This window comes from Heterocephalus glaber, unplaced genomic scaffold (assembly GCF_053883595.1).
Source record: "Heterocephalus glaber isolate CG9 unplaced genomic scaffold, H.glaber_assembly_v1.0 deba00000006, whole genome shotgun sequence".
Classification (NCBI taxonomy): Eukaryota; Metazoa; Chordata; class Mammalia; order Rodentia; family Bathyergidae; genus Heterocephalus; species Heterocephalus glaber.
In genome coordinates, this window is record NW_028258136.1 from 48,570 (window position 1) to 73,354 (window position 24,785).

The following is a 24,785-nucleotide window of genomic DNA, read 5'->3' on the forward strand; positions in this document are numbered from 1 at the left end:
AGAACTCGGGATATTCATAGGGATTATATTGAATCTGTGCATTGCTTTGTATAATAGTAATATCTTAGTAATATTAATTCTTCTAATTTATGAATATAGAATGTGCTGTCATTTGTTTATGTCTTTGATTTCTTTCAGCAAGTTTTCTAGTTTTCATTTCATAAGACTTTCACTTCCTTGATTAAGTTAATCCCTAAATGTACTATTGATTTGTGGTATTATAAGTGAAATTGTTTAATTTTCTTTTCAAATTATTCATTGTTCCTATACAATAATTCAGCTCAGTGATTTTCTGCCAGAACATAGGTATTGTGAAAATCATCACTCAATCAAAGTGAAAACAAGTCAGTGAAAGACTGATATCAACATTGCCATCATTGGATATGTAAATTCTGTCAAGACCATTACTATTGGCCACGTGCTCTGCAAATGAGGTGGGATCAACAGAAGAACAACTGAAAAATTTGAGAAGACTTCTGGGATAAGGAAGAGCTCCTTCAAGTATGCCTTGCCCTTGGATAAACTGAAAGTTGAGCATGAGCATGAGATGTATCATCATTAACATCTCCCACTGTAAGTTAGAGTTGGGGAAGAATTATGTGAATATCACTGATGGCCCAGGACATGGAAACTTATCATAGACAGAATTGTGAGCACCACTGTGTGACTGGAAACCCAGGTGGAAGCTAAATAGGAATTTCACAGGGAATTTCCACAGCAATAACAACTTCTCTAACAGTTGCTGTTCTAAATAACTGTTTATTCAATATTTCAAAGAGCATCCTACCATAGTTCTTTAGGTCACATAGGTTCTTTGGGAAACAATCATCTAAAACAGGAGATGACTTCTTTGAAACCATGTGAAAGAGATCATAAATACTATGATTTCCCTTTGTATTCAATGTCATTTTTTAAATAGGGGAAATTTTTTATTTGTAGAGCAGATGTTTGCTTCATTCATGTCCTTACGCTTAAAAATCTTCTCTCCTTTGGATATGTATCCAGAAATAAGATAGCTCAATCATTGATTACCTCTATTTCAGCATTTTGAGAAACCTCCCTATTCTTTCCCATAATGGTTGCATTAATTTACATTCTGAAGGTTTGAGGGTGGGTAGTAAAAGGTCACTCACTTTGATGAGGGCCTGGTGTATGCTTGTATGGAAACATCATATTGAATCTTATTCAATTGAATAGCTAATAAAAATTTAAATTTTTTCTCTCTCTACACTCCTTACAGCCTTATAAATTCAACAACTAGGATAGGTGAAGGCTATGTGTGGCTTCAACTTTCTTCAAATATTGTATTGAGGGCTGGGGATTTAGATCAGTGGTTCTGCCGCCTGCCTCGCAAGTGCAAGGACCCAAGTTTGATCCCCAGTACCAAAAAAAAAAAAAATACTGTATTGACTAGATCACTTCCTCTTTTCATCCCCACCAGGAAACAACTGACATTAGAATGCTGAAGCCAGACTGAAATCAGGGCCAGTTTGCTCTTTCTTAACAACTGACACCCAGATTTTCAGGAGAGACAAAATACACTCAAATGTGCATGGTAAGGTAGAGAAAGAATCACATGGCTACAATGAAAGAAGTGATGAACACTAAACTCAAGGAAAAAGTTCCATCATCAGAATAAAACTGTTGTGACTTTCAATCGATCTTATAATCCTATCCTTCAATGACTGCATTGCTTTTCAAGTCTCTTCTCAAGACCACAGTATCTCTAAATAAATTCAAAATCCTCAGATAAGTGTCTAGAATATATTGAGCAGAGGGCCTTTCTTTAGAAGTCTAGTTCTTATACAACTTATGAATATCAAACAAATGGAATGGAGCCATATGTCTCCCTTCGACATGCCTCAAAAGAAGATTGGAAACATCTGAAATCTTCCACATATTGATACACTGGTCATATGAAGTTATGAGATCATTGTGAAAAGCCCTTACCAAAGGGCTACAATTGCTCTGAAGTCAAAAACTCCCCTGAAACTCACTGTGGCCACACTCCACATGCCTCCTGGAGCTGTAGTTAGTCTGAGGCAAGACATCCAAGTCATTTTCATCATGTTAACGTTACCAGTCATTAGATACTGGGACATCATTTGGGGCACCTCACTGTTGCTGCCACATGTTTGCATTTCAGCATTAAGACAATTATATTTTTTTTCAGGTTGCTTAAGGCATATAGTAAGAATAGAGTTGCCATCCTCACAATAGCCAACCAGTGTGACAACATATTTGCTTTGTAGAGATTTTAACATCTGTGTCAATGTTAAAAATTATTTTTCATATCCAAAATGGTTAAAAATGAAACTTCCGCTGAGTGTCTTTCTTCTCTCAGCTAAGTCTCTATCCTGATGGGTAGGTCACTTTAGTGTTCTTATTGGCCCCACAGACTGGCATAAAAGCATTTTTTTTTTTTTTTTTTTTTTTTTTTGTGAGGCAGGCCACCACTGAGCTAAATGCCCTGCCCTTAAAAGCACTCTTTAGCACAAAATTTCCAGCCCTACATTTTTCTCTCTTGTCCTCTTTAGGGACTTCAACAACAACTCATGATTTTACCACTCGTACGTTATCTCATAATCTCTAGAGCATGTTTTACTGGTACCTGATTCTGAGAAAGTATGTTAGGCTTCTCTAACTCTTTCCATGCATTCTTCCACTTCCTTCTTTACAATCCATTCCCTGCACAGCAAAGAGGGTTACCTTTCTGGTGTCCCCGCCCCACATACGTACCACATTATTTGATTTTTCACAAGCTGAACTTTATTTGAATATGAAAAATAAATTTCATATGTTATAGTGTATTCATATAATAATTTTATTTTTATTTCTTTTCTTTTTCAAAATTTTACTTTTCAATGGATACATAAATCATAACAACCATGCATATTTATGGGACAGCTTGTGATGTTTTGATACATATATATACTGTGTAATGTTAATTTAGGCTAATATACTGAATAATCAATTTGAACATTTTAGTTGAGAATTGTTGCATCAATTACCTTGGTCTCTTGTCAAAATTAATCTATGTGACCTATTTCTGAATTCTACATGCCGTCTCATTGAGCTGTTGAGCTGTCTCTCTGTGTTGTCAGTTTCCTTGAAGTCTTTTGAGCCTAATATATTACAAATTTTGATGAAATCTAAATTATTTCTTTCTTTCTCTTTTGTCTCTTATGCTGTAAATTTCATCTCTGAAAAACCATTGTCCAACCAAAAATAACAAAGATGTACTCTGTTTTCTTTTGTGAGTTTTATTACAGTATTCATTACACTGAGATCTATGCTTTATTTGAATTAATTTTATATTATGAAGCAAATATCTAAAATTATTTTTGAATGTGGACATCTAGTTGTCCCAGAACCATTGCTACATCATCCATCATGTTGTCTTTGCCTCCCAATTAAATATAAAGTGATCAACTCTGTATATATATATATGTGTACTTACTGTACATTAAGTGTGTATATTTTTCACATGCTAACTTTTGTGTAAAGTAACTCTACAGTATGATATCTATTCCATTAAATGTATATGTTAAAGTTAAAGTGACTGTATATTATGATGTATATAAAATATATGGTCATTTTTATATATAATTTATGCATTTTACATATATATTATATAAATTATCTATAATTTATGAATGTGTTAAACAGAGTCATTTTATCTCTGTGCTCTAGATCTTTAATTTCTTTCAAATATTATAAGTTCTTTACTATACTAACATGACTTTTTAAAATGTTTTATTCTTTTTTTTCCCTTCTCTTGGGAGTTGTGGGGATTAAACCCAGGACCTCACAAATGAAAGGCAAGCTGTCTACCACTGAGCTACATCCTCAACTTCTAGGTCTTTATTCTTGTCTGTTAAGAGTCAAGAAAACAAACACTTTCTAACTACTGTATTCATCATTTGTGGACACATAAAATGAGAAGAATGAAAATGGAGTAAAAAGAAGAATCTTCAACCCTTTTTTGAGCCTTCAAGCTATGTCTGTCCTTGAATTACTCTTTAAAATAATTATTTCCCTTAGCTCTTAATACTTAATAACTCAAATGCTTCTCAGAGTGGCAAGGAAAAAAACTATGGAATAATTTCTCTGGTGTAAGAAACTGAAAGTATAAATAAGAATCAAAATGTATAATAGATAATGTGAAGTAGGAAGGAAAGGTTCAGAGGGGAAGGGGAAGTGGGAAGGGTTGAGGGAAAGGAAAGAAGGGAAAGGAATAAATATGAAAAAAATAAAAAATGGAAACGAAGTCTTTGTAAATAGGGAGAGGTGGAGGGGTTGAAGGGAGGGCAGGGGAATGGGGAAAAAATAAGAGCAAAGATATATTTTGTAAAGGTACAAATTCCCAATAATGAATGTCAGCATATTGTATACCTAAAATATACCAACAGAATTAAAGAATGAAAAAAAGGAAAACTGTTTATGATGATAAATAAATCTTTACTAAATTATTCACGTGAAACCTAAAAATGCTAAAATAAACTTATGCATTCTGAAGTTATGTTACATTTAATTTACATATCATATTAATTTATAAACTTAAAGTCTTAAATTTAAGCAACTTAAATTACAAGTGTTAATAGATGTAGTTTTACTTAAAAAGTTAAACCAATTAGAGTTACCAGGTCAACATGAGAAGTTCTACCTGTAAAATGAGCCTGTGAACTTCACAGAACTGAGCCAGGATATCTTCTGATGTATTCTCTCCACCAGGCTGTGCCACTGACTACAACATCCTACTCAGAATCCGTATTGCATACTCTTCCTGTGACTCACATTCTAAAATGTTTTTAGTAACAAAGCTTTAAGAAAAAAGATGCTATATATCTCATTCTATGTCCTTAGTAAACATTCTTTGTTGACTACAATATGTACTTCAGAGTGAAAGTCAAACCAGTTTTATTTTGTCTGTTATGCACTACAATAACTATAAACAAACAAAAATGTAAATACTAGGCATTCAGACTCTGCTTGAGAAATTAAGTTTTAAATACATTATAATAGTTAAATTAAATATTAGAATAACAACAAATGCTTAACTCTCCTTTAATACCAGTAGCTTTAATCAAATTAAAGTTCACCACTCGCATCATTATCTTAACACTATTTTTATAGCAAAACATTTATTAGTACATTTTAAACGTACATAATTATTACACTCATCATAGGAAATTTGCACCTCTACACGATACCTCCTGCCTCTTTTTTTCCCATTCCCCCCTTCCCACAATTCTCCCTCCTCTTCCTATATACAAAAAGTTCACTTCCATTTTTTTCTTCTATTTTCATTTTGTTCTTAAAACTATTCTTATAAGTCAATGTATTAAAACTTTTTAAAAACCATGAAATCTTTATATAAGCATAAAAATTTGAGGGTGTAACTCAGTGGTAGAATACATGAGGTCCTAACTTCAATCCACAGAACACACCAAAAAACATAATAATAATCATCAACTATTACCACTTGATTAGGAGACAATGCCCTGGATTCATTCAAAGTAGTGATAGTTAACTGTTACTAATAGTGATATTTAACTGTAGTGATAGTTAAACTGTGAACAATTTAATTTCTGTGTAACATTCACAATCAGAACATTTCAAACAGCACAATTTTTAGCATGAATAACTCATAGTGACTCCAAATGAGTACATCTTGTGTAATAGTTGTATAAAAATGTGTCAACAGAAAGACCTGACCCAAGATTCCCATTTTTACCATTCCAGAAAAATTACAGCTATTATTAAAAGATCAGGATAAAATGATTCTATGTAGCCTATCCTGTTTAACATATTTTGAAGTCAGACTTCTGCAGCAGTATGTGCATTTTTCTAGTTGGGTAATAAAAACTTTGGAGGCTAAGAGAGTTCATTAATATAGGGTTTGTGGGGATGTTGCAGATACTAGCCAAATTCAAAGGACAAATATTCTAAGCTACCAGCAGCATGGCCACATCCTACTTGGGACAATGTACTTCCCATCTAAGGAGCCAGGTATTTCATAATGAAAATGTTAAGGGAAGAAAACATAAATCACTTACTCTACACACACAGTGGGACTAGATGATTGTATCAGGGCAGTGCAAAGGTGACAAAATTCTCGATTAGGGCAAGAGGCATAAAGAGAAATTGCTGCTAGCTCTTGGTTGATTGCTTCTAAAGGCAGAATGGATGTCACCTTGATGGCTAAATCTTCAATGTACAGAAAAGTAAATTTGGTGCTTGCAGGCCGAGGGGTATTTTGTTTTTCTTTATTTTGTTAATTTAGCTTGAAGCTGCCAGTTAAGATAAACTCCTATTATCTTTTTCCTCCCTCCATCCTCCAGCCTGTACCTTAATTTAGGGCATCTTAGTATTTATCTCTAACCACCCAGTAGGTCATCTCTGTCATAGGCATCTTTGCTCAGGGCATGATTGCAATACAAACCCCATTTTCAGGCTCATGTTGAAATAATTCTCCAGAAGTTCTCTCTGCTTCTTTACAATTCTTCTTTCTTTTTCCCATTGTTCATAAAATGCACATTGGTTCAAAGGCTGAACTTGCATCACTACATGTATCGCCTTAAGCAAGTAGCATAACCATCCCCTCATCAAGAGAACAGAATAAAAAGGCATTGTTAACTGAAAATTTAAAGAATGTGACACACAGTATGGCCCACTGAATCAAGTTATCTCTCTAAGAGGCAAAAGTAAGAAGACAAACTTATGCATTGAAAAAGTAAGTCCCAACTGGGCAAGATTCATTCCATATATTTTTATGTGTGTTTTTAAAGGATGAAATAGACTTTGTTTTACAAAACACAATCCTTGTTATGAAGGTGGAGAAATAAAGAATCTTAATTACATGTGACACAGTATTCATGAGCCAGGAGTACCCTTGTGTAGTTCTGAATGGCAGACACAAACCACAGGTACATGGACAAACTAATAATCTCAGTTCGATTTATTACAAAATATCAGTTGGCCAACACATTATCTTTACTGGTGAGATTTGAAAAAGTTGGACAGCTATAGGCCTCATCCATCCTCATGTATCCACAAGCATAAAAATTTTAGTTCAAAAAGTGTACAATTTCATTAACAGATGTGAGGCTAAAACTCTCAAAATAACAATTGCTACTAAAAAAATCTAGACATTTTTACTATGTCCACAGTTTTTATCATCCATTTTGTTTTAATATAGTAATACGTACTAAAACACTTCAAACAGGAAAAATTTGATATAACTGTTTCCTTGGAAGAAGGAGGCATGCAATGAAGCAGGAGATGCTACATTTAGATAGGAAAAGTTATCAGCCCAGTCAGTGTCTTCCTCTTGTAGGGGGAATATAGACCAGATTGGAACCACCTTGGAACTGAGGTTGAGTCCTGAGTCCAAGAATGGGCACTTGTGGTCGTATTGCATGGTGGACAGAGAGAGAAAAGATAGTACTATAGAATTCCTGTGCAGACTGCAAGATGGGCTAGAAAGATGAAGAAAAGCAAAAGTAAAAAAACAGAAGGAAGGTGATGAGGAAGATTAGGAAGTGATGATTTACCAAGAAATGTGGGCAGGGACCGAGGCAGCTTCTCTGTTTGCTCAGCTTGTGTTTCTCTTCAGGGCTCTCTTCAGAGCAAGTTTGACATCCTTATTCCTGAGGCTATAAATGAGGGGGTTCAGCATGGGCACCACAAGTGTATAAAACACTGAGAAAAACTTTCCCTGGCCCACTGAGCCAGCAGATGATGGCCTGACATAAGTGAGTACCCCAGATCCATAGAACAGTCCAACAGTTATTATGTGAGAACCACAGGTGCTGATGGCTTTGGAGGAACCTCTAGCTGATGACATGTGACTGATGTTAAAGATAATCAAAGTATATGAGATAAAGATAATGAGGCTGGATGCAATTAAAATTGTTCCCACAACAACAGAACTCACAAGCTCATTGACATAGGTGCTGCTGCAGGAGAGCTGGAGGAGGGGGAGGATGTCACACATGTAGTGGTTGATGATGTTGGAATCACAAAAGATGAGCCTGATCATACACCCCATGTGGAGCATGGCACCAGCAAACCCCATCAAGTATGAACCAAATATCAGCAGAGAAAAGGTTCTAGGGGACATAATGGCCATGTACAGAAGGGGCTGACAGATGGCCACATAGCGATCATAGGCCATAGCTGTCAGTACGTAGCACTCAGAGTTGACAAAAAAGCAGAAGAAGAATAGCTGAGTCATACACCCTGTAAACGAGATGATGTTCCTCTCTGAAACAAACCCCATCAGCAATTTGGGGGTACAGACAAATGAGTAGCATAAATCAATGGAGGACAAATTGAAGAGAAAAAAGTACATGGGTGTGTGAAGGTGTGAGTTCAGGCAAATTAGGTTAATTAAGATCAAATTTCCCACAACAGTGACTATGTTGTTGACCAAGAACAAGAAAAACAGGGGCAGTTGTAACTCAGGTTGGTCTGTCAGCCCCATTAGAATAAACTCCATCACTGAAGTGTTTTTTTCCATGTTCATTTCCTTCATGGTGGGATCTGTAGAAACAGGGGAAGACAGTGATATTAACAAGGAACCATCTGAGCCAGAGGTAGAGCTGCTGGTTCACAAGCTACAGTTGTCTGAAAACATACAGCAAGGCCTCCAAAGAGCACGACTGTTGATTTCTGAGGAACCCCGATTTCCTTCTTTTGCTTCTATGTGTTGTTTCTGGCCAGGAAGCAAGCTGGTAGACCTCACAATGCCTCTGAATATTATTTCCTCACTTCAGTTTTTATTGCAGATTAGGACTGCGAAGAGCAATAAATAAATGGTGTTCCCACACATCCATGATAAATGAGAGGCGTTCCCACAAACCCATGACTTGAATGTAAAGATGATTTGATGCTCACCCTTACCCTAGAGGTCCTCGGTTCTGGGATCGAAGGGCCCTTCCTCTCCACTGACCTGAAGTTTACTCAAATTTTGTGATGATGCAGGAGGTAATGTCCATCAGTGCCTAGCTGTCATATTAGAGGAGTACTCTGGGTTACATGCCATGGTTTTCTAAGATTCTCTAGAAAGTTCTCTTCACTTGCAAGAAAAAAAGACAGCAATCTTATATGAGTCCCCAAAATGTCACCTCACTCAAATGAGAACCTATTGTATGACACATAGTTCTGTAGAAAATGATTAGATGCACAGAAAATTATTCTCTCCTTTATGATTCCCTCTTGAGTTGGATGAGGCCCCTGAGGGTAGATATTACTGAGCATGTGTTTCCATCCTATGCTATAAACCTAACATTGGGTCTTTAGAGACTCAATGTTCTACCTAACTAAAAATTTCCCAGCAGGAATACCTCATCCCCTGGGCAGAGTAGAGGATGACCCACTTTTAACCCTCTTCACCATGCCCTGAAGAACTCTACAAGAATAACCAGGGCATAGTCACTTGCTATTTCTAATATGTTGCTACATGCCTCTGGGATTGCATTAATAAATATTATACTTGATCATAGCTTTAACACTTTATATATTGTCAAGTTCACTTGTAGCAAAAAACTTGAAAGAACAGGTGCGGGTGCCCAGTCAATCTGAGTTTAAATCTAGACTTCTTAACTTCCAAAAATGAGACTGTCAGTGAATCATATAACTTCTCCGACCCTTCTTTATTTTTATATCTACATATTTGTGTATATCTGTAAAATGATGCTCATAGAAAGGTGCTCATTGGGATGTTGCAGGAATTAAATGAGATGACTCACATAAAGTATTGGGATTGTGACATACCCAAAGAGCCTGGTAGGTATTACAAGTAGTATGCCTTCCCTCCTTGCCCTGTTCCACACATATATTCATATAACAGACGTTGGCACTAAGGACATTTGGGTGACATTTGTGTGGTGTGGGGCTGTTCTGTGTGGAGAATGCACAAATCCACAGCCTCTGATCATTAGATAGTAAGAGTATCCTTCCCCACCCCACATGCAGACACACTAAAAAATAAATATTTATGGCCATCGAAATCTTCAGACACTATTAATAACTAATAATTGATACTTTGAAACGGGAAAAGGTACAAGGGGGTAGGGGTGGTGGGAGGAGATGGGGAATGGAAAGGAAAAATTATGAGAAAAGAAAAAAAATGGAAACAAAGTCTATGTAAGTAGGGAAGGGTGGAGGGGTGAAGGGTGCACAGGTAATGGGGAAAAAATAAGAACCAAGATACATCATGTACAGGTACAAGCACCCAATGATAAATGTAAAAGTATTCTATACCTAAAATGTGCCAATAAAAGAATTTAAGCAAAAATAAATATTCTGTGTTTGATCATGGGGCTTGGAAAATGATACTTCAATACATAATGCTTTGGCAAGCTAAGAACTTTGAACTGAAAATATCAGAAGGGTGCAGGAGAGAGTCACTCTCTGATCTTTTCTGACCCCTCTTCCTCCTGTTCCCCTTACTCCTCCAAAGCTGGCCATAGAAATTTCCTCTTATTCAAGGAAGGTCATCGAAACTAGAATTCATCTTCAAACCCAGCCATGAACCTAGAAATATTCTTTTATAAATTAATTTTATTGATACATTTTTGGGTATACAAGACAATGACATTCATCAGTTGTAGCTTTCCATAATTTATTTTGGTTCTTATTTTTCCCCCTTTCCCTACCCTCCCTTCAACACCTCCACCCCTCCCTATTTACAAAGACTTTGTTTCCATTTTTTCATTTTCTCATATTAATTCCTTTCACCTCTTTCCTATCCCTGGGGATTTAGCTCAGTGGTGCTGTCACCTGCCTTGCAAGTGTGAAGTCCTGAGTTGGATTCCAGATACCAAAAATAAGAAATCCTACAAATATTCTTATTCTCAACTTTTGGTATAAGACCTGGACATAAAAAAATTTTCTAACCATCACTGTTAGTAAATCATAAAATCTTCATTGCAGAAGATATTCGCTTCCATACCCAGGCAGAAGGATGACACACAGAGATCTAAGAAGAAGCAGAAAAGACAGGCTTTACTGGGTTTCCCCTTTTAGCATAGAATATTAGAGTAAATATTTTTATCCAATCTCATTTTTATAGCTGCCTATTTTTCCTCAAACCTAATCATAAACATAGTTTTCCCTGGTCTTGGTATCTTCATTTCTGGAAGCTCCTTTGTCCATGTAAAACTGTGATTATATAAATCTGTTAAATTTTTCTCTTATTAACTTTGCTTTTATTATAAGAATGTCATCCATGACTCATAATGGGAAAGAAAAATATCACACTTTTCCCGTCTACAGTGGTAAAATTGCCCACATTTAAGAACTGCTGATCTGTTTTGTATAGCCTGACATCTGCTATGTGTGCCTCACAGAGTTCTATTTCAAACCTACATACGTGCCTCTACCCCAAAGTATAGGTAGGCACTGAATTCCAGTTTCCAGTGGTCTCCAGTGCTGCTCTTCTGCAACTCATCATTTTCTCAATAATTTTCACAATTACCCAGGCACTGATGAACAATCTAAACCTCAGCACTTTCCAGTCTCCAAATCCCAGTAGATCCCTCTTCTTCAAAGATCAAGATTTCCTGTCAGACAGTATTTTTAGCCTCTCTTCAGCTCACATTTGGGTCACTGTAACAGTTTCCTTAGTCTCCTATGACAGATGAGAATTTGGACATTGTACTCATCACTAGCATTGTATACGCAGTCACCACTTTTCTTCATGATCCTCCCAGTTCCTGTCAACATTATTAAAATCATAAATTCAGATATATGAATATTACTTTTTATTACTAAAACTATTTTTAAAATACTATTTACAGTGGATCTATCATGTGCTATGATTGTATTCATTTCCATTATTCTTTTAGGTTGGTTTTCATAATATTCCATAAGTTTCCTGATTCATCCCCAAATTATTCCCCAGTTGTTGTTTGTTTTTTTTTTAAATCAAGACATTCAGGCACAAGTATTCAATTTCATCTCCTTAAGTATGATTTCTAGGAATTTATGAAACACTGTTGTAATGGTATCTTTTCTTCTTACTGTGATAGATCATATGAAATTTTGAGATCTTCTGCAATCTTCCTATCAGGGATTCCCTTTATCTCTCTCATGTACTGGGTAATTTATTTCCTGAATAACATATCTCCCTGTTTCTTGGTTCCCTTCCTCATTATTACACAAGATGTCCTACCTTAGTTTCTTGAAAAAATTAGGAGTTATGGAATAAAAAAATTTCTGACTTGTATGTCTAAAAGTGTCTTTACATATCATCCTGTTTATTGATCATTTTCATGGGACTAGAAAACTGACTTCAAAATCTTGAAGACATTGATCAAATCTGAGAGTTCATTTCTCCTTCGTTTTTTATTTCTTTATAAAAACTAGTTACTCTTCCACTCTTTTTTATATTTTTAAGATTTTATGTTTGTTTCTATTGTTCTGAAAATGTATAATGTTGTATCTTACACCTGCATCTGCACATTAGGAGAAGCATTACATAAGTCCACCTTGGAAGCTCAATGGCTTCAGTTCTGGTAGTATCTTCAATTATATACATATAATGGTCTATTCATAATCTCCATTCCCTTTCTAGAAATTTCATCATTCAAATGCTAAACCCTAGAGTTTATTCTTTCTGTGCTATCATTTGTGTTCTATTTTTCATTTCTTTATGGTCAGAAACATAACCTCAACTCTTTCTTGTAGAATTTTTAAACTTTTCTTTCCCTTATTTCTAATATTCCAGAGTACATTTTGGGTTTTTTTGATGTTTTCTTGTTTCAATTCTTTGAATTTTTTCTTTCATTCAAATTTTCTGTTTTTTCAAGCTGTACATTTTACACCAGAGGTTTTATGAGAGTCTTAGCATCCCCACCCTGCCTTAAGTATTTCCACGTGGTCAATTAGTACTTGTTAACTGTGGACTTCACAGGATATTGCCCCATGCCAATGGCACACTATTATTGGAAATACCATTAGGTCTTCTAGGGTGGCCTGGTTTGAGTAGTAGGTAACTAAAGAAATGTCCTCCAAAACTCCTGAAAGATATTGTCTTACCTTCAACATTGTTTGAACTAAGTGAAGAAAATAGACTAATGGTTTCAACATTAATGAGGCAAGACTTCTACCTTCTTCCCTTGTTTTATAAATGGTAAACTCAGTCACACATACACACATGGTCTCCTGATTTAGAAACTCTAGTTCACTTTCTTTAATGAATAAATGTCTATTTTACAGGATGTAGAGGTAATCATCTGGCTATGTGGACAGGGAAAGATCTGATGATTTAAATACTTCCAGAAAAGACTTTTAAGCATTTAATTTATTTTATCTCCCCCTTCCTATCTCACCGAAATACCTAGTGCCATGGAATTCAGAGTGTATGAAACAGTGCACACTGTAAGTCAAATTTTTCCATTGGCTGCTTCATTTCTGTTGGTAACACAAGTCATGAGGATTCCAAAGCAAATATTGCTCCTTTTTCTATTTTGTAACTCCCAAAATTTTGGTGGTATATTATTCTACAGGGGATTTTTGTTTGTTTTGTACTTCTGACTTACTATCATTTTCCCCCCTTTCATGTTAACATTCAACTTGTCAGTGAATTTCAGGAAGAAATAGAGATCATCTGTTTGCATTAACTCTGCCATCACTAGCCAGAGAATGCTGGCTGACTGTCTGGGACAATACTGAGGGGCATCCTATGCCTGTAAGAGCCAGGAAACTGATGATTAAAGCTGCCAAGTCTTGAGAGATTCTGTTCTATTCAGAGTAGATGGTACACAAGACCTGAAACCCCTTACTTCTTTATTTTAGAGGTTTTACTGATTTATTTCATCCAATAAACTCTTTTTTAGCATTTAAATATGCAGAGGACCAAGAATACAAACAAAATGAGATATAGGTTTCCCCTGGGTTCCCTCATTTCCATAAGAGAGTCAGTCAAAGAAGCTGAGATTTGTGCCACTGTTAGTTACTCTTTTCCCTTCACAGTGCAAAATTCTTTATATACCTTCTCTGCATTCATCCTTACAATCACCCTCAGAACTAGGCATCCAATCCTGTCCCCCCCAAAAAATAACATGGTGTTTCCAACAGTGGATTTATAAAACAGAAAAATAGTTATACAAATATCACAAAAGCAGAAGAGCAAATAGTTAATAATTAGAAAATATAAAGATTTGTAAACTAGAGAAAAAAGTTCCCATTCCCAGGCCTGGTGGAAATATAGAAAAAAGAAACATAACCAAATTCAAGAATCTGAGATGAGGAGCTGCATAGGATTGGCACTTGGATTAATTGAAAGTTAGTGAGCAGTGCCTCAGAGCTGGTATTTGGCTTTTCAAGTAGAGGCTCCACCCAGAGGTTGTTGGGACCACATGGAGGGAGAACAGAGAGGATGCCAGGCAAATAATCCCACCACTCAGTGGGCAAAGTTCATCTAATATAAGAACAGAGAGCTTGCCAGTAAGGGAGTGCTATGCAGCTAGGATATGTACAAGGGGGTGCAGCAAGTCAAACACATGTCCATTCCATATCAACCATTTGGATACCTTCTTTTAGGATTTTTAAAATAATTTGTGCATTTGTTGAATTTTTTATTATTGTGACATATTTTAATTATGGAATTGTTTTATATATAGGTAAAATATTTTATTTTGTATATGTATGGCTGATACAGGGTTGTTGTCTGCCTGCAAACATTCCAAACAAATAGTGCTTCATAAGTTTATGTGGTGGATTGACGAGTGGTCAACTTGTAATGCCCAGCTAAATTTAATGAGCATGGATTGAGCATGGAAGACCCTCCTGAGTATTGTTGTCAACAGCATAAAAAAAGAACTGGAGGGGAAGATTGTGGGCTGTTGATATTCTAGGAGAAGCTTGCTGTGTTTGGTTTTCCTGTGGCGCACTTGGCTGTTTTCTTTGGAGGAGGAGCTTGGGTCCTCACTGTTGCTGGGAATGCCTACTGTTCTCATCAGGGGAGCTCTGATCTTCTCCATGAGCATCACTTCCTGGCTCCAGTGTATATCTCTCAGCCTAGTGGCACAAATCCATCACCCCACTGGTGCAGGTTTTCTGGCCTCCACCACTGCCTTTGGGCTTTCTGGGTTCAGATCCTCCATGTAAAAGGAGCATGAGACATTCCCGTGGGCTCTAGGCCACTAGCTGGACTCCTAGAGGACTTTGCCTTGTACTTTAGGCTTCCTGGCTGACTTGTGCAGGACATTGCTGTAGGATCCAGGCTCTTGGCTGGATTCTTTGGGTCTCTAGTGTGCAATTAGATGTCTTGTACTCCTCTGCATTTAACTTTTTGGATGACCATTATGAAATAATCTTGTAAATTATATTTCCTGTATTAAATCTATTCCCTTGCAAACCCTGACTATAATAGCCACTATAATAGCTTATTTTATCTTTTCTTTTTCTTTTGTGTTTAATGCTTTATAGGGTATGACTAAGAATCCTTTGCATATAGCAATACAGAGGACCCTTGACTTATAAATTCAATTGGCTTCTGAGGGCTGGTTGTAACTCGTTAGTTGTTAGTCAATACAGCTGAGATCTGGATATTTACCTGGATACATGTTATAGATAACAAGAGGCAGATGAGTCTTCCATTAACTTAATTAACCCAAGTTGTTCATATGTCAGGCCAGTCATAACTTGAGGGTATGCTGTAGTAATTTCCTATACAGTACTAACATATAAAAAATTTATAGTTTAAGCTTTTATGGGTGGTCTCCTTTCTATACCACTCCAGGTGAACATGCCAAGCAACACCCTCTGGCTATGCCATCCCTCTCTGGTTCTTTTCCCAAACTAAACTTTGATTGCTCTCCACTATCCAGCCTCTGAATTCAGTGGTGCCTAAAGATTGTGAAACTCAGAAGCTTTTGACTGGGGATGGGAGGGTTTCTGTGGCAAACCAAAGGTTGGGGGCTAGCAGGATACACCACAGGCTCCAAACTCACCGGTGTTTGGGGAAGTGATGCAAGGGTACCTGTTTTGGGAGTCCTGGAAGGACTTTTCTCCTCCCCTGGGTCACACTGGTCATTACTGCTCCCCACCTCTTGGTTATCATATTATAATACCAGTTCTTAAAAGTAATTAATGTAAGTCTTCTATATCATTTAAGTTCTCCCAAGAAGGACAATCCAAGAAATGATTAGACTTGTAAAACATTTATTATGGCACACCGTTTGAAGATCACAATGAGGGGTTTGGAGTCAATAATGAAGATTTCAGACCAAGATGAGTGTCTGACATCAAAAGAGAGAGAAGTGGAAGGATTATGTGAGAAAACCCAGACTGCAGTGCAGTTTTTTAAAATCTTGATCACAATGATAAGAAATTTCTAAGCACACATTGCCTATCAGAATAGACCTGTATTAGGCAGAAATTGGCCACATCTGGTCAGGCCATTATACCATGCTCAGCCATTGGCTGGGGCATTCCATAGTAAATATGAGTAAACATTATGGTACCTCCAAAGGAATATCAGCTGCAGAGTTTCAGTAACTGGGCTCCTTGCAGCTGATTCTCCTCAAGGGCCTGAATAGGATCCTGTAAGTCTGTCATAGTCCACTTCCAAACCACAGATTAACCACTCAGAGATTTCTGATTTATTATTGTTATTACTATTTATCATTTTTATTGATAAACATTTATTATATAGTAGCAAATAATTGCCACTGATGTTATTTAAACAAGATATTCCTATTCAACAGGTCTTAATCTCATACATATATTTAAAACATTCTAAACATATAAATGGAATATGCATTGAAAGAGAAATTACATGAAACAGTCTCTATCAGATACTTTTGATTTATTTATGATATAAAGGCTATATAAGTTTGTAAACTGTTCTTAGGAATATAGCTTGTTCCCATTCCTACACATTTCTTTTTCATAATAGACCTCATTGTATCAGTAAAACATTGAATAATATATTTCTATCAACTTAATATACAGTTTTTGTATTAGTGATAAAAATAAATATATTAAGAACTACATACTTTTTTCCAAATATTTGACAACATACAAGATAGAAATGAATGTAAGTTTCGTAATACAAACCACCATATTTGAGATAAACACATATTTTCTTATGAATTATCTTCTGTTAATGTGTTTGAGAAAAAGAGGAGTTTTATATATTTTCTTCAACAAAAAAATAGATTGATAGAGGTTCTCAGGCACAGATGACATATGGTAATATTTTGTCACTAGCCAAAGGGAACAAGAGGAATCATGAGCAAAGGGCATGAAAAAACATTAAAAAGGCCAAGATTGGAGAAATATGATTCCATTTTAAATTAACCCTGCTGCTTATACTGGTAATAATATTGACAATAATAGAAATGCTTGTAACACATTCTACTGGTTTTTATGTAAAAAAGCTGAAAATTCAACTTTTTAAAACTTATAAAACAACATATTTTTCCAGCTTAAGAATACCCAAGGAGACAGAAAAGTATGAAACAATAATGAAAAACAACAGTGTATGCGTGGCTTAAACATTCCTTTGAGACACTGTGAGAAGTTCCAGAGATACACATACAAAAATTAAGACAAGATAATTATAAGTGATAAGATAACAAAAATGTACTAAACTATACATAATATTATCTGTAGAGTTCATGTAAGTATAAACAAATTCTCTTCAGGAAAAAGAGGAATAAAAATTTAATATCTTTCAATTTATGTACTTTATTACTGCTTCTAATTAGAATATGTTTCTGTTTTGAAACTTAATCAATGAAACTTTCACATCCTTGTTTCTCAAACTGTAGATCAGAGGATTAAGCATGGGCACTACATTAGTGTAGAAAACAGAAGAAATTTTTCCCTCTTCCATAGATCCTAAAGAAGAATTTTTAAGATACATGAATGCTGCTGATCCAAAAAACAGAAAAATGGCAATGATGTGAGAGCTACAGGTACTGAAGGCTTTGGATCTTCCTTGTGTAGATTTGATGTGCAGAATATTTGTGATGATGAAAACATATGAAATTAGGATGGTGAAACTGGGGACTGTGATATTAATACCCACCACAATGAGCACTACTACTTTATTGACATAGGTGCTGGTGCAAGAGAGTTGGAGGAGGGGGAGGATGTCACACAAGTAATGGTTGATGACATTGGCATGGCAGAAGGTTAGTCTAAGCATGCAGCCTGTGTGGGCACTGGCTCCAGCAAAGCCCATGGCATAGACAGCAAGAGATAGCCCAGAACAGACCTGCTGAGACATGCTGACCTTATACAGCAGTGGGTTACAGATGGCCACATAGCGATCATAGGCCATTGCGGTCAACATGTAGCACTCAGAGATGACAAAGAAGAGAAAGAAAAACAGCTGAGTCATGCAGCCTGCATAGGAGATGACATTCTTCTTGGAGACAAAGTTCATCAGCATTTTGGGAGTAAAAACAGAAGAGTAACAGAGATCAATGGAGGAGAGGTTGAAGAGGAAATAGTACATAGGGGTGTGGAGGTGAGGACTGAGAACAATCAGAATGACCAAACCTAAGTTGCCCACCAGGGTAACAATGTAGATAATCAGAAACAGGTAAAAAAGGGGTAGCTGGAGCTCTGGATGATCTGTTAGTCCAGCAAGAAGAAACTCAGTCTTCAAAGACTCATTTCCAGACAGCTTTCTCATTGTCAAAAATCTGGGAAGATAGAAGAAATTTTTATTAACAAAGGATTCAGCTATCTCCTTCCAAACTCTCCTTCATAATGAAAGGCCTGGGACAATTTTGAAGATTTTCTTTGCATCATGACTAAAAATACCACATCTTCCCCCTCAAGATTTTAATTACTCTGTATTTTCTCTGGTTAGCTGAATATGACAAACACTTTCATCTGTCCTTACTAGAAGACAGAGAGATAAAGTGGTTTAGATATAACCAGTTCATGAGCATAGATCGTAGAACTAGGGCTAGCAAATCTCCATCTCACTCATCCTGACCTTCATCTTCTAGTTCCTACTGAGGTTTCCATTATTCTACCTGACCCTCCAGTTTCCCTATGATAACCAGCAAAAAAAATTCTCTATGCCAGAGCTGTACCATATTTTGTTATTCTGCTTCCTAAAAGGTAGTCCTTCCTAGTCTACATGGTTTCCCAATGCCTTGCTGCAAGAATCCATGAAACTAACAATTGAATTGACAATTTTGGGGGACTCCTGTGATACCTCAAGATTTATGATTAATCATATACCCAAGTGTTTCTACACATTCTCTTCTACTCCATTAAAGCTAGACAGAGGATGAAAGAGGATGTTGAATGTGTTTTCAAAGATGTTTGTATGAAGGAATGAAAGAGCAACAATTAATTTAGGTACTTGTTATGTCAGTTGTCACTTTTGAAAATATTTCCCAAATTCTATTCTTTATGACATGTAAACTCATCACATATCACTGGTTTTTTTCTTTTTCTCTTTTCTTTTCTTTTTTTTTTTTTTTTTTTTTTTTTGAGAAAGAGATAAACACATCTCCTTTCTTTGATGCTGCTGTGTTGTTGACATATCTTCTTAGGCTTTTACAGCTGACTTGCTACTAAAAATGACACCAACACAGCCAAGATAAGATGAGACAAATCCTGGCAGTAGATAAAATCAAAGTTCCATACTAATGAATTTCTTGTTTTTGTAACATAATATTTCTCATTTTTCAGCCACATGAAGAGAGAGAAAGGTAAAAAGAGGCTAAATTAACTCACCCTCCTTCTAGAGTGAATGTAGTGCTGATCTTTTGTGTTTCACCCCCACTGTCCTGAGGAGGATGTGACTTCAGGAGTGTCAGAGTAGACCCAATGCAGTTACAGAATTTTCCTCCCAGATGGGCAGAAGGATCACAGGCAGACCTCACAGTCTGTATGTCCCAGGAGCCATTCTGAGTGTAGGTCAAATGTCTAGTTATACCCTTTCCCAGAGAAGAAGAAGGAAAGCCACAAACTTGTCACCAGAGTCCAAATGCAATAGAGCTTATGGCATACGCATAAAGCTTATGATGCTTTTGTACCTGATTAGAAATCCAGGGATAGATGCCCCCTGGGAATTTTCCTTGGTTATGAACAAGAAAGGAAAAAATACCAGTACCTGTGTTTATACTCTAATTCACAATAGCAGATATAATTTCCCCCCCCAGGGACTGTACAGTCCCCAGGCATGGATGATGAAGCTTCTGCTGTTATTTATATATTAATATCATTTAAAGTTTCACTAATTATAATTATGGATAAAATCTTAGAAAACAATTTTTTCAGTAAAGTGTCTATTATGCTCTTTGTTAATGTTAATATTTTCATTGCCTTTAAAGATTCTATATATTTTTACATATATACAGATATCATATGTGCGTGTGTGTGTGTGTGTGTATATATATGTGTATATATACATATACACATATATATCCCCTTGTTACCCTTTATCCTTAGGAAAGGATAAAGAGCAAGATATCTTCTAATTTAAAAATTGTGTAATATAATAATTATCACTTATTTTGTGAATATTTAATTACCTTGTGTTTTTCTCACTCAGTGTGTCTTTGCATTTAATGAATTACAATCAAATTTGTCAGAGAAAATGTTATTTATAGGCTGATTTCAAGAAAATATGACTAGAATGTCCTTGTACATATGAACATGTGCTACTGTTTATGAAAGGGCAGTATTTTTTGACTTTAGATTTTTAAAATAGAACCCCTTTATAAAGGTATATTTGACATACAGTGAAATTCCCTTATATATAGTGTATGGTTGATAAGTATTGACAAGTGTGAACACCCATGAAACCAGGGAAAAGCCAAGAGACAGAACAGAACTGCTACTCTCAAAAGCATCTACCACTACATTTGTAACCTGTCCTTCATCCCTGGCTATGCTGGTCTGCTTTCTGTCATCACAGACTAGTTTCCAGTTTCTGCAATTTTATAGACATGGGATTATACAACCTGTAATTTCATTTTTTCAAAATGTATTTAGAACCAATTGTGTTTGTGTCTGTGTGTATGTGTGGAGAGAAAGAGAAAGCATGAGAGTCAGACATTGGTTCAAGGAACTATCTTACACAATTGCAAGACTAGAAAGCCTGAAAAGTGTAGAGAGGACCAACAGGCTGGAGACAGAGGCACTGAAAATATCTTGAGGAAGAATTTATTCTTTACCTAGAAACCTCAGTCATTTTTTTCTTGGAATTTATTGTTTTATTCAAAATAGACCATGCTCCTACCAACAATGAAGACCTTAACATATCCAAAAAAGTGGAATTGACCAAGTTTTTGAATGATTATGAACACACACAAGGTGACAAAAGTGATGCAAATTCTCTTGAACTCTTCACCCATTTCATCCTGTAGTGACATTTTCCATCACTATAGGATAATAGCATAACCAGGAAAGTGACATTTGTAAACAATGGTAATTATACCACAGGACTTTTTCAGTTTAGCAGGTGTATGTTTGTAGGTATATGCATAATTATGCAAATCAATCTTATGTGTGTATTTATCTAATCATCACAGCACTCAGGATACAGATTTATTCTACCACCATAAATGAGCTCATTCTGACTCCCTGTCCAACATAACACCAGTACCCTCCGTTTTCATCTGACTTCTCACTGCCAGTAATCGTTCTCTATCACTATAGTTCACTTATTTTGAAGGACTTGTACAACATGTAACTTCTGAGATTGGTTTGTTTTGTTTTGTTTTTTCATTGATCATAATGTCCTTCAGGATCACTCAAGTTGCACATGTATCAACAATTTGTTCCATTTATAGCTGAGTAGTGTTCCATTTTGTGACAAAACAGCTTTATTTAGCCTTCTGTAGTAACTTAAGTAAGTCTGAGTCCTTGACATAAGACAAAACTAAATCTTTTTTGTTTGTAAAAAAAATAATGATTCATGAGCAGGGCTTAGCAGATTGCAGTGAAGACTGGTTTTCTCAGAATTAAGTAGAGAAGACCTCCATTTTTATCCTCTAAAAAGAATGTATGTAACACCAAGATTTACATAGATCTTATAAACTGTCAAAGATAAGGTGAACACAGAAGATTTCCCACCATTTATCTTCATGAAAGTTGGCAACATAATTGTGACTCATAGCAAAGTAGACCCACTAGATTGGCTAGGAGTAACACAAAGTTAGATAACAGCAATTACTAGGGCACTTGAATGCTAGTATGTTGCTGATGGGAATGTAAAACAGTAGAGTCTATTTTGATCATGGTTTGACAGTTTCATAAAAAGTTAAACACAAGCTTTCCACTTGACCCACCCACTTGATTCCCCTTCACTCACTTAGCTCACTCCCTTAATCATTAAGTCATACATCAATGTCCAAGAGTGTTGGTTGTCCATTATTCCTCACCACTACTGCTACATCTACATCCCTATGTTCTTGTTGACTTACCTTGAGTCTAAAATATTCTTTCACAAATGATGTTAGAATAATAATATTTTCAAATGCAGCTGAGCATATTGGCAAAGGCCATTAATCCTAACTATTCAGGAGGCTGAGGCAGAAGGATCACAATTTGGACACTAACTGGGACAACTTACTTATTGAGACTCAAAATGAAAAGATATCCAAGTGTGTCATCATAATAATCATCATTATCAATTAGATTAATAACACATGTATCCAAAATTAATTTTTAAAATATCATAGGCTTAAAAATATAACAGTTAAAGTCATAAAACAGTGCTGAAAAAGTTAAAAGAAAACATTGGGAATTGAGAACTAGCAAAGATTTCTGAAAAGTAACACAAAAATCCATTCTAAAATTGAAACATCACAATTAATTTTTTTTCTGTAAGATAATGAAAAAACACAAACCAGGAGAAAAAAGGTTTTAATTCATATGTTGGATAAAGAATTTGTATTTGGGATTACAAAAAGAAATCTTCGAGGTCCCCACACACCAAATCAGCCTGCTGCAGACAGGAAGGTCTGTGCACACCATACCGAGGTCCCAAGTAGTGCAGAAGATGCCGAAACACCCCACTGCAGACAGGTAGCCACCTGGTTCCACACTACAAAGACACAGAGGACACCAGACCACCAGACCAAGGTACTGAGTCCCACTGCCCCCGGCACAGAGAAAGGGGCTTCTGAGCTGCCATCCTACTGCTCCTGGTCCAGAGGAAGGGGCTTCCCAGGCACCATCCCTCCCGCTGCTCCCAGCCCAGAGGAAAGGGCTTTTGGGCCACCTTCTGTCCCACTGCTCCTGGACCAGAGGAAGGGGCATCCCAGCCACTATCCCTCCCGCTGCTCCCAGGCCACAGGAAAGGGCTTTTTGGTCACCATCCCTACTGCTGCTCCTGGCCCCTGTCCCACCTCTCCCAGCTCAGAGGAGGTAATCCGTGCAGGCGCTAAAAGCCCCCCACCCCAGTCGAAAAGAGAAAACACATAAATAAGTCTCAAAACCAGATTTCCAGATAACCTACAGCAACCCCAAAGGGAAATGAGATGGAACACTCTGATGCTCAACCACCTGGACCCACTAAACTGGCAACAAAAAGGGATATGGAAAAAATGAAATCAGAAATAATTTCTCAGAAAACAGGAGAAATTGTGCCCCTAGTGCAAGACATGATTAATAACTCTAGAGAGGAGCTGAGGAACCTGATGGAATCCCAACACAGGAAACAAATGGAATCCATAAAACAAATACAAATAGATATCCAGGACATGAAAAACTCCATTGAAAGTCTACACAGCAGAATGAGCCAATGTGAGGACAGAATTTCAGATATAGAACATAAGATTGCAATTAGTGACCAGGAAAAGAAAAATTGCTTCAAAATTATAAGGGAACATGAGAAATCAATCCAGCAGCTGCTAGATGATGCAAAGAAGAATAACATAAGACTGATTGGAGTCAATGAAGAAAGAGAAGAGAGTGAAGATAACATAAAAAATCTCTTCACAGAAATAATGGCAGAAAACTTCCCAAGCAGGGGAAAAGAGCTTGACATACAGATAAGTGAGACATATAGGACTCCAAATAGCCTTGATCAAAAAAAAAATCTACACATAGGCATATAATTGTTAAGATTCCTGAAACACAACAGAAGAACAAAGTTCTCCAAGCAGTCAGAGAAAAGAAACAAATCACATACAAAGGAAAGCCCATCAGAATCACAGCAGACTTCTCAACACAAACCATCAAGGCAAGAAGAGCTTGGAGTGACATATTCCAAGCCCTAAAATAAAACAGCCTCCAACCCACATTGATGTACCCTGCAAAACTATCTTTCAAAGTGGATGGAGAAATGAGATACTTTCATGACAAAGAGCACCTTAGGAACTTTGTGAATACCAAACCAGCACTCCAAAGAAGTTTACACAATAGCCTAGGAACAGACATTGAGGATAACAACCCCAGGAAGCAAAACAGAATGAACCCATCTGGCATGACAAGAAATTAAATGTAAAGGGGGAGAACACAACAAAAAGAAAAAGTCATGGCAATGACAAGTCAATACGTTTCAATTATAACCATCAACGTTAATGGTCTCAATTCACCAATCAAAAGAAATAGACTGGCAGAATGGCTCAAGAAGCAAAATCCAACAATATGCTGCATACAAGAAACACACTTAATTCAAAAGGAAACTCATAGACTGAAAGTTCAAGGGTGGAAAACAATACTCCATGAGACGGGAACCCAAAAAAAAGCAGGTCTAGCTATCCTCTTTGCAGATCAAGTAGATTTCAAACCAACACTGATTAAAAGAGACGAAGAAGGACACTACATCCGTGTAAAGGGAAGAA

The 24,785-nt window shown here is 36.4% G+C and overlaps 2 protein-coding genes across 2 annotated transcripts; both read right to left on the bottom strand.

The window, feature by feature from the left end:
• Nucleotides 1–7,597: 7,597 nt before the first annotated feature.
• Nucleotides 7,598–8,539, bottom strand: LOC101714197 (olfactory receptor 8C8). Its single transcript, XM_004874447.1, has one exon. It carries the CDS (start codon nucleotides 8,537–8,539, stop codon nucleotides 7,598–7,600), a length of 942 nt encoding a protein of 313 aa, XP_004874504.1.
• Nucleotides 8,540–17,718: 9,179 nt separating this feature from the next.
• LOC101703285 (olfactory receptor 8B3-like) lies at nucleotides 17,719–18,682 on the bottom strand. The gene has a single exon (XM_013069147.3). It carries the CDS (start codon nucleotides 18,659–18,661, stop codon nucleotides 17,723–17,725), a length of 939 nt encoding a protein of 312 aa, XP_012924601.1. The 5' UTR covers nucleotides 18,662–18,682; the 3' UTR covers nucleotides 17,719–17,722.
• Between the last annotated feature and the right edge of the window lie 6,103 nt (nucleotides 18,683–24,785).

Coding starts and splice junctions, on each gene's coding strand:
- LOC101714197 (XM_004874447.1), bottom strand. CDS start 8,539: ATGAAGGAAATGAACATGGAAAAAAACACTTCAGTGATGGAGTTTATT.
- LOC101703285 (XM_013069147.3), bottom strand. CDS start 18,661: ATGAGAAAGCTGTCTGGAAATGAGTCTTTGAAGACTGAGTTTCTTCTT.